The sequence below is a fragment of the Hemitrygon akajei genome, chromosome 8 (genome assembly GCF_048418815.1).
Source record: "Hemitrygon akajei chromosome 8, sHemAka1.3, whole genome shotgun sequence".
Classification (NCBI taxonomy): domain Eukaryota; kingdom Metazoa; phylum Chordata; class Chondrichthyes; order Myliobatiformes; family Dasyatidae; genus Hemitrygon; species Hemitrygon akajei.
Window position 1 is genome coordinate 2125253 of NC_133131.1, and position 19862 is coordinate 2145114.

A 19862-nucleotide genomic window follows, 5' to 3' on the forward strand; every position below is an offset into this window, starting at 1 on the left:
GGTGGGGGTGGGGAGAGAGACAGCGATACACACACACACAGACAAACAAGGCGTGTACACCACAGTCAGTGACAGACACAGTCCGTGACGCACCGCCACAGCCAAAGGAATACAGTCAGTGCCGGGATGGTGCACGGGAGTGATGGGGGTGGGGGTGCAGTGTTCAGTGGGGTGGACAGAGCCGGGCAGCCCCGTTGAACTTTATCAGAATGCAGGATAGGAGAGAGCGCGTGGTTCTGTGACCGCGACGGCAGTAGATGCATTCACTCCACAGAACGGCCTGTGCGTGTGTAAGATTACAGAATGATACACCTGGTGGGAGACAATTCAGCCCACAAGGTCCTCCTACCTACTTTTTACAGTAACTTATGGGTTCCACCGGCACTTTGTTCATCACATTTTACTGCAATTCACTCCGCACCCCCCCCCCCCACCCCCAGCCCCCAGCCCCCGAACCTGCCCTGACCACACGACTGCAATGTGATCCTTCGGGCCATCGTTCATTGTTATCCATTTATATCCGTCACTGCACTCACACACGGTTTTATATACTTGCCCATATTTCACGAAGTCTATGATGGCTTACAGACTCAGTATCCCCCCCCCCCCACCCCAACCTATTTCCTCGTCCACACACTGGGACCGATGGATATGAGAGGACCCTGCAGCACCCGTGGGTAACATACCCGGTTCAGTTCAAACTCCACACAGGCAGCACCAGAGGCCAGGATCGAACCAGGGTCACTGATCGATCAAGTCTGCATTCAACTGCCTTTTTTCTACTGGAGGAAACTTTCTCTCATCCCGGTAATCAATCTCATAAACCTCTGCATCTCCCCATTGTTACCCTCCTCCTTCCTATAGACAGGTGTGCAGAACGGAACAAGACGCTGCTGATGGCCGCTGTTTTAGATGGAGGGACAGACACTTTATTGATTCCAAAGGAAATTACGGGGTCACAGTAGCATTACAAGTCCACAAATATATAAAATATTAGAAGAGAAGTAAGAAAGAATAAAAAACAAGTTTCCCCAAACAGTCTAACGGGGGGGGGGGGGGGGGGGGGGTGGTGGTGTCGTCCTTCCCCGGCTATAGATTGACTGATAACGCCTAATGGCGAGGGTGAGAAACATCCTCTAGAATTCCCAGGATTTTCCGTAGGGTTCTTTGTTCTACTACAACCTCCAGAGTGTCCAGTAGCAGAGTCAGCCTTTCTAATCAGTTTATTGAGCCTGATGGCATCACCTATGTCAATCTCATTGCCTCAGCACACCACCACATAGTAGATTATACTGGCCACTACAAATTGGTAGAACATGTGAAGGAGAGGCCTGCAGACTCCAAAGAGACTCAGTCACCTCAGGAAGTAGAGGTGATTCTGTGTTGGTGCTCCTCAAGACTATCATCCAGGTACACCCCCAGGTACTTGAGGTCCTCACCCTCAAGAGTAACAGGGAGCAGTGCAGGCTTAATCTTTCTAAAGTCCACAAGACCATACAACATAGGAGTAGAATTATGCCATTCCATCATAGCTGATCCCAGATCCCAGATCCCACTCAACCCCAAACACCTGCCTTCTTGCCAAAGCCTTTGATGCCCTGGCCGATCAGGAAACTATCGACTTCTGCTTAAATATACCCATCAACTTGGCTTCCCTCCACTGCAGTCTATGGCAGAGCATTCCACAGATTCACTACTCTCTGGCTAAAAAAAAATCCTCCTTACTTCTGTTCCAAGAGGTTGCCTCCCAATTTGAGGCTGTGCCCTCTAGTTCTGGATACCCCCACCATAGAAACATCCTCTCCACATCCACCTTATCTAGTCCTTTCAACATTCAGTAGGTTTCAATGAGATTCACCCCCCCCCCCCACATTCTAAATTCCAGTGAGTACAGGCCCAAAGCTGCCAAACACTCCTCATATGTTAACCCCTTCATTCCCAGATAATCCTTGTGAACCTCCTCTGGACTCTCTCCAATAACAACACATCCTTTCTGAGATATGGGGACTAAAGCTGTTGACAATACTCTAAGTACAGCCTGACGTATGTCTTATACAGCTTCAGCATTATCTCCTTGCTTTTTTATTCTATGACCATTGAAATAAATGCCAAGATTGTATTCGTCTTCATTACCACAGACTCAACCTGTAAATTAACCTTCTGGGATAATTTACCATTTCCTTTGTCTTACTGATGTTGAGCTGCAGATGATTCAGCTTGCACCATTTGACAAAGTCCTCCACCAGGGGCCTACATTCATCCTCCTATCCTCCATTTATATACCCAACTATCAGAGAATTTCTGCAGATGACATGACTCAATGTTGTATCAAAAGTCCGAGATATACAGGGTAAACAGGAGGGGAGCCAATACAGTCACCTGTGGGGCCCCAATGCTGCTCATAGCCATGTCTGACAAACAGCTCTGAAGCCACTGAAACTGTGGTCTGCCAGTCCGGTAGTCCATTATCCAGGATACAATGTAAGTTCCAATCTGCATTGAACAGCACTTTACCCCAGCAATAAGGGCTGTATGGTATTGAAGACACTTGAGAAATCAAAAACATGATCCTCACAGTGCTGCTCTGCTTATCCATGTGGGAATAGGCTCTGTTCAGCAGGTAGATGACAGCATTGTCAACTCCAGTGCGCTCCTGGTAGGGCTGATCTGAGCAGGGTCAGAAGCGAGCCAGGACCCGCCTCTCTAGGGTCTTCATGATATGTGAGGTCAGGGCCACTGGATGGTAGTCATTCAAGACTTTCAGTTGGTTCTTCTGGGGTACTGGTACCACACATGATGTTTTCCTTTAGAAAGGTTCTCCTGTTCTGTACTGGATACCTCCACTGATGCAGCCCAGAAATGCATACCCTTTACAAACCGGGGCAGGAGACACTGTCAACATGGACTTTAGCAACATTAGATCGCATGGGATTCAGCCAAATGCGTACAATATTGCCAAAGAAAAGAGGAGGGTGGTGGCTAACCCTAACCAGAGATGTGCTACACGGATCAGTGCTGGTCCTTTGTTGATTGTCACCAGCTTAAATGAAAATATAAGACCATAAGACATAGGAGCAGAATTAGGTCATTTGGCCTGTCCTGTCTGCTCTGTCGTTCAATCATGGCTAATCCTTTCCCACCCCCCGCTCTTCATTCAGCCCCTCCCCCAGGCTTTTCCCCTGTAACCTTTGATGCCGCGTCCAATCAAGAACCTATCAAGCCCTACCTTAAATACACACAACGACCTGGCCTCCACAGTTGCCAGTGGTAACAAATTCCACAAATTCACCAGCCTCTGGCTAAAGAAATTTCTCCACATCCGTTTTAAATGGATGGCCCTCTATCCTGAGGCTGTGCCTTCTTGTCCTAGACTCCCCCACCATGGGAAACATCCTTTACACATCTACTTTGTCTAGGCCTTTCAACATTCGAAAGGTTTCAATGAGATCCTTCCTCATTCTTCTAAATTCCAGTGAGTACCGACCCAGAGCTATCAAACGTTCCTCGTATAACAACCCTTTAATTCCTGGAATCATCCTTGTGAACCTCCTCTGGACCCTCTCCAATGCCAGCTGTGGTGAACTACATTTACCTGTCTGGACATGCCCTCCCGCTGACTGCTCCTGTGGCTCCTCCCACGGACCCCGGTATAAAGGCGATTGGAGCCTGAGCCCTGGTCTCAGTCTCTAGGATGCAGTGTGGTGGTCAATTGCTGCATGTTCTTACTTCCAGCCAATAAAAGCCGATATCTCGCCTCACGTCTCAGAGAGTTATTGATGGTGCATCACCAGCACACTTTTTCTTAGATGAAGAGCCCAAAATTGTTCACAGTACTCAAGGTGAGGCCTCACCAGTGCTTTATAAAGCCTCAGCATCAGAACCTTGCTTTTGTATGCTTCACCACCAACTCAACCTGCAAATTAACTTTTAGGGTGTTCCACACAAGCACTCCCAAGTCCCTTTGCATCTCAGATTTTTGGATTTTCTTCCTGTTTAGAAAATAATCTGCACATTTATTTCTACTACCAAAGTGCATGACCATGCATTTTCCAACATTGTATTTCATTTGCCACTTTCTTGTCCATTCTCCTAATCTGCCTAAGTTCCACTGCAGTCTTCCTGTTTCCTCAACACTATCTGCCCCTCCACCAATCTTTGTATCAACTGCAAACTAGGCAACAAAGCAATCTATTTCCATCATCTAAATCATAACATAAAAAGAAGCGGTCCCAACACCAACCCCTGCGGAACAGCAATACTCATGGGCAACCAAACAGAAAGGTATCATTTTATTCCCATCTGCTGCCTCCTGCCAATCAGCCAATGCTCTAACCATGCCTGTAACTTTTCTGTAATACCATGGGCAATGTTGTTAACATGGTTTCTAAGTCAGAAGATGTCAGCATATTACATGAAGCAACACATACAAAATGCTGGTGGCATGCAGCAGGCCAGGCAGCATCTATAGGGAGAAGTACAGTCGACATTTCAGGCTGAGACCCTTCATCAGGACTACCTGAAAGAAGAGATAGTAAGAGATTTGAAAGTGAGAGGGGAAGGGGGAGATCCCAAATGATAGGACAAGACAGGAGGGAGAGGGATGAAGCTAAGAGCTGGAAAGTTGATTGGCAAAAGGGATACAGAGCTGGAGAAGGGAGAGGATCATGGGACAGCTGCCTGGCCTGCTGTGTTCCACCAGCACTTTGTGTGTGTTGCTTGAATTTCCAGCATCTGCAGATTTTCTCGATATTGCATGAAGGTTGTCTTTCTAAGATTAAGATGTAGAATTCAACTGTGGAATTGGCAAGGAGCCGGTGATGGAATTTTACAGGGAAACGTGAGTGGTTGCATTTCAGTAAGTTAAACCAGAGGAGGGCATACACAGTAAATGGGAAGTGTCGAGCAGAGACACGTAGATGTGCAGATACCTGGTTCCCTCGAAGTGCCAACACAGGTGGATATTTGTTTTCATTGTTCAGGGTAATTTGTACAGGAGCTGGGAAATCGTGTTGCAGCTGCACAAGTCGGTTGTAAGAGCACATGCAGAGTACAAGTCTGTGGTGAGAACAAACATGACGTATGTCGGTGAGAGAATATGTGTAGTACACATATGTGGTTTAACGACACATGGAGTACAAGTCAGTGGTCATTTTCACAAGGCAGTGACATTCTAAATGTTCCAGTCCACTGGAACCACCCCACACCAGCTGAGCATTTAATGACTGTGCATAGCATCCTGTGATTTCCTTCCACACCACCTCAAAACCCCAAAGTGCACCCCATCTGGTCCTAGGAACTTTCCAAAACCATGCTGTCAATATAATGAACACACTCAGTGCCTCTGCCATCTCCTCGTACACTATTACCTCAGGAACTCCCTTTTCCCTGATGAACAGCCATGGTCTCTTCATTAACTGTGCTCTCAGGATCTTTGTGTAAGCTCTGAATAAGCCCACTTCCCCATGCTCTACTTGTTACTATTTACAAATGTGAAGAATGCACTCCTGGGTTCCCATTTGTTGGGACAGATCTTCCTGTTTACTGTTAAATTCCCCCAATTTAGTTTCCACTTCCTCTCTGGTGCCTTTGTTTTCACCAGTGTGCACAGCCCAACACTTGCCAGCAGAGGCCTTTTCCCTTTCGTCATTTAGAGATCTCTGTATTTGTTAGTTCTCACTTCGCTCCCGTGAAATGTATTCAACTCTCCCTTAATCATCTCATCCCTAAAGGCAGCCACTGCTCTGGTAACATAGGTTCCAACCTACCCGAATCAGATCTACATTCAGAAATTAAAATTAGCCTCTTCCATCAATTAAATACATCTACTTAACTTCCTGTTCTCCACTTTCACAGAAAACCTGAATCTTATGTTAAGATCACTATTTCCTAAATGTTCCCTTACAAAAACATTATGCCCTGACTTACCTGATTTCCTGGGTCCAGATGCAGCAATATTTCCTTCCTTAGTGGATCAGAAGCCCATTATTGGAGGAAACCCTGAACCTATCATGTTAGTAACCACGAGAACACATACAGCAGGGAGAAGCTCCTTGCTCTAACTTCATTCCTTCTGCAACATCTCCCCAAAATGCTAATCACACTACTTCCCCTCCATCCCTACACTCCTTGAATAATTCGGTGTGCAACAATAGTTTTCAGCTATTTCTGCTATGGTCCCTTGTGTCGCCAGTCAACATGTCAGCAATTCACCACAACTCACGTACAGAGTGAACTAAATGTATTATGTGCACTTTTCCTCACCCCAGGAAAGGCCTTACACTGGCCTAACCTGCTGATAACTGTCTTCCCCACTTCTTTTTAACTTTTGTATTAGGCTTGCAGGCTGAGCCTACATTTATTACCTGTCTCTGGTTGCCCTGGAGAAGGTGGTGTTGAGATTCCTTCTTCAACTGCTGCAGTCCTTAAGGTGTGGGTACGATCACTGTGCTGTTAGGGAGTTCCAGGATCTTAACCCAGTGGTGATATATATAAAAAAAATATTCCCAAGCCAGTACAGTGTGTGGGTTGGAGGGAACTACCAGAGGGTGGGGGTGGGGGTGGGGTATGGTGAACCTCATGTTGTTGCTGCCCTTGTCCTTACAGCTAGTAGATATGGTAGGTTTGGGAGGTGCTGTCTGAAGGATCTTGGTGAGCTGCTGCAGTGCATTCTATACGCAGCACAAAACTTGACTATTGTGCGTCAGTGGGGAAGTGAGTGAATGAATGGGTGTAGATGGGGTGGTCATCAAGGGGGCCACTGTGTCCTGGAGGTGTGGGATTTCGTGTGTGTTGAACCTACACTCATCCAGGCAGTTGGAGTGTTCAATCGCACTCCTGACTGGAGCCACATAGATGGTGGACAGGCTCTGGGAGTTACCGTGAGATTTGCACCTTTTGACCTGCTCCTGTAGCCACACTGTGTGTACATGGTGACTCCAGTTCAGTTTGTGGTCAGTATGAACCACCAGGGCATTGTGACAGTGGAGAACACTGTTGTGGAGTGTCCCTAAGACCATAAGGCATAGGAGCAAAATTAGGACAGTCCATCATGGCTGATCCCTAATCCCACTCAGCTCCATACACCTGCCTTCTCACCACATCCTTTGATACCCTCATTGATCAGGGAACAATCAGCTTCCACTTTAAATATATGCACGGACTTGGCCTCCGCCGCAATCTGTGGCAGAGTATTCCACAGATTTACTATGCTCTGGCTAAAAATATTCTTCCTTACCTCTGTTCGAAAAGGTCGCCCCTCAATTTTGATGATATGCCCTCTAGTTCTGGATACCCCCACTGGTGGAATAATCCTCTCCACATCCACCCTATCTAATCCTTTCAACATTCAGTAGGTTTCAATGAAATTCTCCCACATTCTTTTAAATTCCAGTAAGTACAGCCCCAAAGCTGCCACTTTTTTGCCCACTTTTCCAATTTGTCCAAGTCTTGGTTCCTCAGCACTACCTACCCTCCAAATATTAGCATATTATCTGCAAACTTTGCCAAAAAGCCATCAATTCCATTACTGAAATCATTGACAAACAATGTTAAAAGCAACAGTCCCAATACTGACCACTGAGGAACACTAGTCACTGGCAGCCAACCAGAAATGGCCCCTTTTATTCCCACTCGATGCCTCCTGCCTGTCAGCCATTCCACTATCCATGCCAGTATCTTTCCTGTAATATCATAGCATTTTATCTTGTTAAGCAGCCTCATGTGGCACTTTATCAAATGCTTTCTGAAAATCAAAACAAGTGACATCCACTGCCTCTCCTTTGTCCACCTTGCTTGTTACTTCCTCGAAGAACTCCAACAGATTTGTCAGTCAAGATTTCCCTTGACAGAAACCATGCTGACTTTGATTTATTTTTTCATTAGTTTCCAAGTACCTTGAAACTTCATCCTTAATAACAGACTCCCAACACTTTCCCAACCACTGAGGTTAGGCTAACTAGCCTACATTTTCCTTTCTTTTGCCTTCCTCTCTTCTTAAAGAATGCCGTTTGCAATCTCCAACCCTCCGGGACCTTGCCAGAATTAAGTGATTCTTGAAAGATCATGACCAATGCAGCTGTTATCTCTTCAGCAGCCTCTCTCAGGACTCTGGGATGTAGTCCATGTGGCCCAGGTGACTTATCCACCTTAAGACCTTTGAGTTTGCCTAGCACTTTTTCCTTTGTAATAACAATGACACTCACTCCTGCTCCCTGACACTCATGGACCTTTGGCATTCTGCTTGTGTCTTCCACAGTGAAGACAGATGCAAAGTACCCAGTAAGTTCACCCGCCATTTCTTTGTCCCACTTACTACCTCACTAGCATCATTTTCCAGTGGTCCAATAAACTCTCACCTCCCTTTTACTCATTATATTACTGAAAAAACTTTTGATATCCTGCTTTATTTTATTGGCTAGTCTGCCCTCATATTTGATCTTTTCCCTTTTGTTGTATTTTAAAAACTTCCCAATCATCCAACTTCTCTCTCACTTTTGCTACCTTGTATGTCCTTTTCTTGGCTATTATGTAGTCCTTAACTTCCCTTGTCAGCCATGATTGCCATCCCTGCCATTTGAGAATTACTACTTCTGTGGGCCATCTTTCCTGCGCATTGTGAACTATTCCCAGACACTTTTTAGCCATCTCTGCTCTGCCGTCATTCCTGTCAGTATCCTCTCCAATTCACCTGGGCAAGCTCCTCTCTCATGCCCTTCATTCCACTGCAATACAGATACTTGTGATTTATGCTTCTCCCTCTCAAATTGCAGTATGAATTCAATCATATTATGATTGTTTCTAAGGGTTCCTTTACGCTAAGCTCCCTAATAAGATCTGGGTTATTAAATAACACCCAATCTAAGATGGCCTTTCCTCAAGTAGACTCAAACACAAGCTGCTCTAAAAAGCCATCTCGTAGGCATTCAACAGATTCCCTCTCTTGCAATCTGACACCAACCTGATTTTCCCAGTCCCCTTGCTTTTTGAAGTCCCCCATTACAATTGTGTCATTACCTTTATTACATGGCCTTTCCAGCTTCCTTTGTAATCTCAACCCCACATACTGGCTACTATTTGGAGGCTTGTATATAATTCTCATAATGTTTTTTTTTACCTTTGCAATTTCTTAACTCCACCCACAAAGATTCAACATTCTCTGACCCTATGTTACCTCTTTCTAAGGATGTAACTCCATCTCTTACCAACACCACTGCCTATGTCTTCCCACCTGTCCTCTCAATACCAGAATCAGAATCAAGTTTATTATCAGTGGCATGTGTCGTGAAATTTGTTAAATTTGCAGCAGTAGTTCAATGCTATACATAATATAGGAGTAAAAAATAAAATAAGTAAATCAATTACAGTATACGTATATTAAATAGATGAAAAATCATGCAAAAAAACAGAAATAATATATATTAAAAAAGTGAGGTAGTGTTCATGAGTTCAATGTCCATTTAGGAGTCAGATGGCAGAGGAGAAAAAACTGTTCCTGAATCACTGAGTGTTGATGCTCTGTGCCTGTGATACTGCTGCAAGTAAGCTTTCATTGCAGTGTGCACAATAAATCAAACTTGGATTCTCCTCTGTACTCTCTCCAATACAGCTACATCCTTCCTATAGTATGGAGACCAGAATTGCACAGTACTCCAAGTGCAGCGTAACCAGCATTTTGTCAAAGTGCAATATACAGTCTCAATCCTTATCAAACAGAAAATCTGCAGATGCTGGAAAGCCAATGAAGGGTTCTGAAGAAAGGTCTTGGCCCGAAACATTGACTGTTTACTCTTTGCCACAGATGCTGCCAGGCCTGCTGAATTTCTCAGCATTGTGTGTGTTGTCTCAATCCTTATATTCTATGGCTTGACCATGAAGGCCATACACCATCAACCTATCTACCTGTGTTGCCACATCCAGGAACCATGGAACTGAAGACAAGGTTACCGTTCACTACCATTCCTAGGTGCCCTACATTAATTATGCAAGTCCTGCCCATATATAACTTCCCAAACTGAATCACCTTGCACTTAAGGAATAAATTCAACCTGCAAACACTCCATCTGTAATGGAGGCACAGTCGTATAATGCTTTACAGTGCCAGCGATCAGGGTTCAATTCCCGCTGCTGTATAAAAGGAGTATGTACGTTCTCCCTGTGATCGCATGGTTTTCCTCCAGGTGCTCCGGTTTCCCCTCATATTCCAAAGATGTATGGTTAGGGTTAGTAAGTTGTGGGCTTGCTACATTGGCGCTAGATGCATGGTGACACTTACGGGCTGACCCCAGCACATCCTCGTCCTGTGTTGGCCATTTACACAAACAGTGTATTTCACTGTATTTTTCAATGTATATGTGACAAATAGAGCTAACCTTTAATCACTCTGTCTCCGGTCAGTGAAGAAGGCACATTGCAACTGCACTTCATTAGCATTTTGAGATTTTTATTTTAACCTTTCTATCTGATCCACATTCTGCTGTGACCTTGGATAATGTTCCTCAGAATCCAGAGCACCATCAACTTCCGTGGCCCCCACAGACTTACTGATCACACCTCCTACGTTCAAATCCATGCTATTATCATACACCACAAATAAAATATACCAACACCAATTGGTGTGATATACTATTGCTCATAGAGTTCAGTGGACAATCATGTACAACCCACTGCCTCCTGTGGACACATCCACAGAATGAACATGGCTCTCTTCTGCCATTTAATTATCAGGTTGCCACTCCTGGGACTTGCCAGCCCCTCCTTGCTGCTTGACCTGCTGCAGATGACGAATGTGCAGTCAGTTTTCAGGCCTGCTTCCAGCCCAGTGCTGGGCTTCACTGGATCCACTCCTGAGGAAGAAGGAGGTGAGAATCTGCCCCGTCAGACAGACCCCGTAGATAGGACATCATCTCCTTTAGCTCCATCACCATCTCGTGTTCAGGGCCGTAGTGTGTGCTCAGGAGGGGTTCTGCCTCCTCGATCACACCCAATGCCTCCTCCACCAACTGGCTGCAGTACAAAGAGGGGAGAGGGAGTCAGGCCAGCTGAACACAGACAGACAGACTGCCCAGAGAACATTTCACACCCCAGTCAGGACTGTCCTCACCTGTTGAAGAGGATCTGGGCCAGTTTGAAGAGTTGGTGGGCCAGTTCAATACTCTGGGAGCCATACTGTAGCCTCACAACGAGTCCGCTTTCCTTCAGGTGCCGGGCAGCAGCCTGCCAGTCACCTGCGGGCACAGAGACCAGGAACTGGACCTTTGAATCTTCTGAATAAGGCTTCACTAGAGCAGAGCACCCTGCCCAGCGACAACACATGCACAATGCCAAACACCCCTCAGTTTCCTCTTTCACATCAAATCACAGTGCCTGCCAAATCTCCGAGGATGTGACTAAACATGTTAATGAAGGTAGGGCAATAGATGTAGTGTATATGGGTTTCAGCAAGGTATTTGATAAGGTACCCCATGCAAGGCTTATTGAGAAAGTAAGAAATCCAATTTCCCTCAGGATCAATAAAGTATGTGTGTCTGTCTGTCTGAGTCATGGGATCCAAGGGGACATTGCTTTGTGGATCCAGAACTGGCTCGCCCACATAAGGTAAAGAGAGGTTGTAGACGGGTCATATTCTGCATGGAGGTCGGTCACCAGTGAAGTGCCTCAGGGATCTGTTCTGGGACTCCTACTCTTCCATGATTTTTATAAATGACCTGGATGAGGAAGTGGAGGAGTGGAGGGTTGGGTTAGTAAATTTACTGATGACACAAAGGTTGGAGGTGTTGTGGACAGTGTGGAGGGCTGTCCGAGGTTACAGCGGGACATTGATAGGATGCAAAACTGGGCTGAAAAATGGCAGATGGAGTTCAACCCAGATAAGTGTGAGGTGGTTCATTTTGGTAGGTCAGATAGGATGGTAGAATATAGTATTAATGGTAAGACTCTTGGCACTGTGGAGGATCAGAGGGATCTTGGGGTCCGAGCCCATAGGATACTCAAAGCTGCTGTGCAGGTTGAATCTGTGGTTAAGAAGGCATACAGTGCATTGGCCTTCATCAATCGTGGGATTGAGTTTAGGAGCTGAGAGGTAATGTTGCAGCTATATAGGACCCTGGTTAGATCCCACTTGGAGTACTGTGCTCAGTTCTGGTCTCCTCAGTACAGGAAGGACATGGAAACCATAGAAAGGGTGCAGAGGAGATTTACAAGGATGTTGCCTGGATTGGGGAGCATACCTTATGAGAATAGGTTGAGTGAACTCGGCCTTTTCTCCTTAGAGTGACGGAGGATGAGAGATGACCTGATAGAGGTGTATAAGATGATGAGAGGCATTGATCGTGTGGATAGTCAGAAGCTTTTTCCCATGGCTGAAATGTCTAACACGAGAGGGCACAGTTTTAAGGTGCTTGGAAGTAGGTACAGAGGTGATGTCAGGGGTAAGTTTTTTTACACAGAGAATGGTGAATGTGTGGAATGGACTGCCAGCAATGGTGGTGGAAGCGGATACAATAGGGTCTTTTAAGAGACTTCTGGATAGGTATATGGAGCTTAGAAAAATAGAGGGCTATGGGTAACCCTGGGTAAATTTTAAGGTAAGGACATGTGCAGCACAGCTTTGTGGGCTGAAGGGCCTGTATTGTGCTGTAGGTTTTCTATGTTTCTATCCCTGACAATAGCCACTTATCCCCTCCCACCAATTTGCTGTCTCACCTCACTCCCCTCTCCTTCCTACAGACTCCTCCACCCCTGCTCCTTTGATCACTCCCTTGCCCTCCCCTTTCTCAGTTCCTCCCTTCACCACTTCGCCCCCCCAGCTGGCCTGACACTTGGAAAGGTGCCTACCTTGTAAGGCGTAAACCTGAGCCAGGGAATCCTCGATCTCTCCGCGCAGACTGTGCCTGTCGGACAGTAGCCTCCTAGCCTCAACCCGACACTGCAGGAGCAGTGGGAGCGCTGTCTCTGGGGAGAATGACACCATTAACCCACTCCGGCCGAGAACAGCACCTTCAATTCCATCCTGGCTGAGAACAGGACTGTCAATCATACTGCAGACACGATCCCACCTGCAGCATGATTCGACCCCTCCAACCTATCCCACCCTTCAATATAATCACCTGACACATTCTCACCCTGCCACCTGCACCCGAATCCGGCCACTCATCCAGAATCAATCCACAGCTCTCTTATCAAAAACAATTCCGCAGAACTACAATATCTCTCCCTGCATGTATCAAGGAATTACAATCATTATTTTCCACTCTCAAGGAACTTTCCCTGTAACTAGGGAATTTTTGAAAATTAAAACCAATGTAGGAGGCTAGGATCAAACAAATCAAATGAAGAGTATAAAGAAACCAGAAAAGAACTAAACGAGGGAAGAGCCATGAATAATCCTTGGCGGGTAGGATTAAGGTGCATCCAAGGCATTCTATATATACGTCAAGCGCAAGAGGATAGCTAAGGTGAGGGTAAGACCACACAAGGATAAAGGGGGGAATATTTGCTTGGATGTGGAGAATGTGAGTGAGGTACTTAATGAATATTCTGCTTCAGTATTTACCAAGAAAAAGGTTATGGAGGACCTGGAAATCAGTGCTGAATGTATAAATACATTAGGGCATTCAGAGGTAAAGGAAGGGGAAGTGTTGGGCCTCCTAATGAGAACTAAGGTGGATAAAACCTTACGGCCTGATGGGATTACCCCAGGTTATTGAAGGAGACAAGAGATGAGATTGCTGGGCCCTTGACCGTTATCTTTGTGTCCTCTCTAGCCACAAGTGAGGTCCCGGAGGACTGGCAAGAAGCTAATGTTGTACCTCTATTTAAGAAGGGAACAAGGAAAATTCCTGGGAACTATAGACTGGTGAGTCCCACATCAGTTGTAGGAAAATTACTGGATAAGATTCTTAGGGATAGGATATATGAGCATTTGGAAACCCATGGCCTAATTAGGGAGAAGCAGCATGGCTTTGTGCATGGCAGGGTGTGCGTTAGCAACTTGAATGAGCTATTTGACAATGTGCGAGAGAGGGTAGAGCAGTGGATGTTGTCTATGTGGATTTTAGTAAGGCAGTTGACAAAATGCCTCATGTTATGCTAATCCAGAAAACTAAAATGCATGGGGTCTACGGTGAATTGGTTGTTTGGATTCAGAATTGGCTTGTGCAGAGAAGACAGAGGGTAGTGGTTGAAGGGACTTATTCAAACTGGAGGTCTGTGATCAGGGGGATCTATGCTGGGAGCTCTGATGTTTGAAATTTTTTATAAATAAGACCATAAGACAAAGGAGCAGAAGTCGGCCATTCAGCCCATCAAGTCTGCTCCGCCATTTTATCATGAGCTGATCCATTCTCCCATTTAGTCCCACTCCCCGGCTTTCTCACCATAACCTTTGATGCCCTGGCTACTCAGATACCTATCAATCTCTGCCTTAAATACACCCAATGACTTGACCTCCACTGCTGCCCTTAGCAACAAATTCCACAGATTCACCACCCTCTGGCTAAAAAAATTTCTTCACATCTCTGTTCTGAATGGGCGCCCTGCAATCCTCAAGTCATGTCCTCTCGTACTTGACTCCCCCACCATGGGAAACAACTTTGCAACATCCACTCTGTCCATGCCTTTCAACATTCAAAATGTTTCTATGAGGTCTCCCCTCATTCTTCTAAACTCCAATGAGTACAGTCCAAGAGTGGTCAAACATTCCTCATATGTTAACCCTCTTATTCCCAGAATCATTCTAGTGAATCTTCTCTGAACCCTCTCCCATGTCAGCACATCCTTTCTTAAATAAGGAGCCCAAAACTGCACACAGTACTCCGTGAGGTCTTACCAGTGCCTTATAGAGCCTCAACATCACATCCCTGCTCCTATACTCTATTCCTCTAGAAATGAATGCCAACATTGCATTCGCTTTCTTCACCACCGACTCAACCTGGAGGTATCCTGCACGAGGACTCCCAAGTCCTGTTGCATCTCAGAACTTTGAATTCTCTCTCCATTTAAATAATAGTCTGCCCGTTTATTTCTTCTACCGAAGTGTATGACCATACACTTTCCAACATTGTATTTCATTTGCCACTTCTTTACCCATTCTCCCAATCTATCCAAGTCTCTCTGCAGACTCTGTTTCCTCAGCATTACCAGCCCCTCCACCTATCTTTGTATCATCAGCAAACTTAGCCACAAAGCCATCTATTCCATAATCCAAATCGTTGTTATACCGTGGCCCCAACACGGACCCCTGTGGAACACCAATGGTAACCGGCAGCCAGCCAGAATGGGATCCCTTTATTCCCACTCTGTTTCCTGCCAATCAGCCAACGCTCTATCCACATATGTAACTTTCCCGTAATTCCATGGGCTCTTATCTTGTTTAGTAGCCTCATGTGCAGCACCTTGTCAAAGGCATTCTGAAAATGACCTGGATGAAAATGTAGATGGGTGGGTTAGTCAATTTGCAGATGATATCAAGATTGGCAGAGTTGTGGATAGTGTAGAAGATTGGCAAAGAATACAGATCAATACAGATCAGTTGCTGGTACGGGCAGAGAAATGGCAAATGGAGTTTAAGCCAGATAAATGTTACGCTTCAGTAGAACAAATGCAAGGAGATGGCACATTGTTGAGGGCAAGAACCTTAACAGTGTTGCTGAGCAAAGAGATCTTGGAATCCAAGTTTATAGTTCCTTGAAAATGGCTACACAGGTCAATAAGGTGGTTAAGAAGGTTTATGGAATGCTTGCTTTTATTACTTGAGGCAGTGAGTTCAAAATTCAGGTTATGTTGGTTGTAACTTTATAAAACTCTGGTTAGTCCACATCTGGAGAATTGTGTACAATACTGGTTGCCACACTGTAGGAAAGACATTTAGGTTTTGGAAGAGGTTTACAAGGATGCTGCCTGGTTTCAAAGGCATGTGCTATCACGAGAGGCTGAATAAACTTGGGTTATTTTCTCTGCAGCGTCGGAGGCTTAGGGAAAATCTGATGGAGGTTTACAAGATCATGAGGCAGAGATAGAGTGGACAGAAGGTATCTATTGCCCAGGGTTGAAATGTCTACTATCAGTGGGCATGCACTGAAGGTCAGAGGGAGTAAGTTAAAAGGGATGTGAGGGGTAAGTTTTTTACTCAAAGAGTTGTGGGTGCTTAGAATGTGCTGCCTGGTATGGTGGTAAAGGCAAATACATTAGAGCAGAGGTGTCGAACTCAATTGCACATGGGGCCAAAACTCAAAGCACACTTTAGGTCGCGGGCCAAACAGGATAAACATTTATTGAACACACTAAAACTAAACATTTTTTGAACATAAAGATGAATAAAAACAGACAGGAATATTATTCCAGAAAAAATAAACTAAAACTTTAAATAACTTAAATATTTTGCTCTCCATAAAAATATCTCCTGTCAGTATTATACAAGTTAGAAATATGAGCATGCTGCAAAAAAAACCCTGAAAATATAAATAAAATTTGTGCTTTTCAGCAAAAGTTAAAACAACAACAAATCAAAACACTCAGTTTTCTTTGCTCTTATGCCGTTTTGTCAGAGCTGGATGCTTGGCATCTTTTCTTGGCAATAAGTTCGTTTAGGTTTGGTGTAAGGTTCTGTGTTGTGGAGATTCTCAGGATGGACTGCAGGTGTTCATCAGTGAGACGACTCCTGTGTGATGTTTTGTTAATCTTCATCACTGAGAAAAACTTCTCACACAGATATGTGCTACCAAACATGCACAAGGTTCGAGCCGCATGTAGACGGAGCGGAGGCATTGCTTCAGGAATGGAGCGAATAAACTGTACGGGCCCTGCAGTGTCGTACTTTGCCTTTAGTGTCCCATTACACTGCAGCTTTGACTTCAGAATAGCGTTGTATACAGCAACAGACACTTGACGCGGGAATGTTCCCGGGTAGCCTATCGGCAGCTGTTGCGCTGCATTATGGGATCTGTAGTTTGTGTGTTATCAGCACTTCATATCGCCGGGCCATTAATAATTAAAATAATAGATCTATCTAAAATGATCTTGCGGGCCGGATATGGCCCGCGGGCCTTGTGTTTGACACCTATGCATTAGGGACTTTTAAGAGATGTTTGGATAAGCACATGGATGTAAGGAGAATAGAGGGATATGGACGGTGCAAGTAGGAGCGATTAGTGTTCGGTGTTTTTAATTTGCTTTTTAGCTGGTTTAGCACAAAATTGTGGGCTGAATGGCCTGTTCCTATGTTGTACTGTTTTATGTTTTATGCAGCAAATAAAGGATAGTAAATGTGCCTTTATTTTGAAAGGATGGCAAAGAAAAAGCTGGGAACCATATTCCAGTAAGCCTAACATTTGAGGTAGGTAAGTTATGTAGAAACATAAAAAACCTACAGCACAATACAGGCCCTTCAGCCCACAAAGTTGTGCCGAACATGTCCCTACCTTTGAAATTACTAAGCTTACCTATAGCCCTCTATTTTACTAAGCTCCATGTACCTATCTAAAAGCCTCTTAAAAGACCCTATCGTATCCGTCTCTACCACCGTTGCCGGCAGCCCACTCCACGCACTCACCACTCTCTGAGTAAAAAAAACTTACCCCTGACATCTCCTCTGTACCTACTCCCTAGCATCTTAAACCTGTGTCCCCTTGTGGCAACCATTTCAGCCCTGGGAAAAAGCCTCTGACTATCCACATGATCAATGCCTCTCATCATCTTGTACACCTCTATCAGGTCACCTTTCATCCTCCGTCGCTCCAAGGAGAAAAGGCTGAGTTCACTCAACCTGTTTTCATAAGGCATGCTCCCCAATCTAGGCAACATCCTTGTAAATCTCCTCTGCACCGTTTCTATGGCTTCCGCATCCTTCCTGTAGTGAGGCGACCAGAACTGAGCACAGTAATCCAAGTGGAGTCTGACCAGGGTCCTATATAGCTGCAACATTACCTCTTGGCTCCTAAATTCAATCCCACGATTGATGAAGGCCAATACACCATATGCCTTCTTAACCACAGATTCAACCTGTGCAGCTGCTTTGAGCGTCCTATGGACTCGGACCCCAAGATCCCCCTGATCCTCCACCCAAGAGTCTTACCATTAACACTATGTTCTGCCATCATACTTGACCCACCAAAATGAACCACTTCACACTAATCTGGATTGAACTCCATCTGCCACCTCTCAGCCCAGTTTTGCATCCTATCAATGTCCCACAGTAACCTCTGACAGCCCTCCACATTATTCACCTTCAATCTTTGTGTCATCAGCAAACTTACTAACCCATCCCTCCACTTCCTCATCCGGGTCATTTATAAAAATCACGAAGAGTAAGGATCCCAGAACGGATCCCTGAGGCACTCCATTGGTGACTGACCTCCATGCAGACTATAACCTGGTCTACAACCACTCTTTACCTTCTGTGGGCAAGCCAGTTCTGGATCCACAAAGCAATATCCCCTTGGATCCCATGGCTCCTTACTTTCTCAATAAGCCTTGCATGGGGTACCTTATCAAATGCCTTGCTGAAATCCATGTACACTACATCTACTGCTCTTACTTCATCAATGTGTTTAGTCACATTCTCAAAAAATTCAGTCAGGCTTGTAAGGCACGGCCAGCCCTTTACAAAGCCATGCTGACTACTCCTGATCATATTATACCTCTCCAAATGTTCATAAATCCTGCCTCTCAGGATCTTCTCCATCAACTTACCAACCACTGAGGTAAGTCTCACTGGTCTATAATTTCCGGCACTATCTCTACTCCCTTTCTTGAATAAAGGAACACATCCACAACCCTTCAATCTTGGAACCTCTCCCGTCCCCATCGATGATGCAAAGATCATCGTCAGAGGTTCAGCAATCTCCTCCCTTGCCTCCCACAGTAGACTGGGGTACATTTTGTCCAGTCCCGGCTACTTATCCAACTTGATGCTTTCCAAAAGCTCCAGCACATCCTCTTTCTTAATATCTACATGTTCAAGCTTTTCAGTCTACTGCAAGTCATCACTACAATCACCAAGATCCTTTTCCATAGTGAATACTGAAGTAAAGTATTCATTAAGTACCTCTGCTATTTCCTCCGTTTCCATACACACTTTCCCACTGTCACATTTGATAGGTTCTATTCTTTCCCGTCTTATCCTCTTGCTCTTCACATACATGTAGAATGCCTTGGGGTTTTCCTTAATTCTGCCTGCTAAGGCCTTCTCATGATCCCTTCTGGCTCTCCTAATTTCCTTCTTAAGCTCCTTCCTAGTAGCCTTATAATCTTCTAGATCTCTAATATTACCTAGCTCTCTGAACCTTTTGTAAACTTTTCTTCTTGACTAGATTTATTATAGCCTTTGTACACCACGGTTCCTGTACCCTACCATAACTTCCCTGTCTCATTGGAACGTACCTATACAGAACTCTACACAAATATCCCCTGAATATTTGCCACATTGCTTCCGTACTTTTCCCTCAGAACATCTGTTTCCAATTTAATCCTTCAATTCCCTGCCTGATAGTCTCATAATTCCCCTGACTCCAATTAAATGCTTTTCTAACTTGTCTGTTCCTATCTCTCTCCAATGCTATTGTAAAGGAGATAGAATTATGATCACTATCTCCAAAATGCTCTCCCACTGAGAGATCTGACACCTGACCAGGTTCATTTCCCAATACCAAATCAAGTACAGCCTCTCCTCTTGTAGGCTTATCTAATACTGTGTCAAGAAACCTTCCTGAAAACAACTAATAAACTCCACCCCATCTAAACCCGTCACTCTAGGGAGATGCCAATCGATATTTGGGAAATTAAAATCTCCCATCAGACAACTCTTATTATTACACCTTCCCAGGATCTGTCTCCCTATCTGCTCTTCGATATCCCTGTTACAATTAGGT

General features: G+C 45.0%; 1 protein-coding gene across 2 annotated transcripts in view; it reads right to left on the bottom strand.

Annotated features, from left to right (window-relative positions):
- Window positions 1-10417: 10417 nt before the first annotated feature.
- smyd4 (SET and MYND domain containing 4) overlaps window positions 10418-19862 on the bottom strand; it is a 32126-nt gene continuing 22681 nt past the window's right edge. Inside the window, exons 8-10 of one of the 2 annotated variants that reach the window (XM_073053036.1) lie at window positions 12832-12948; window positions 11099-11222; window positions 10418-11001 (exon numbers count right to left, since the gene is read on the bottom strand). In XM_073053036.1, coding sequence (XP_072909137.1) covers window positions 10827-11001; window positions 11099-11222; window positions 12832-12948 — 416 coding nt within the window. In that variant the 3' untranslated portion in view covers window positions 10418-10826. The remainder of the gene's footprint in view (window positions 11002-11098; window positions 11223-12831; window positions 12949-19862) is intronic. The other variant, XM_073053037.1, reaches the window with a different exon arrangement.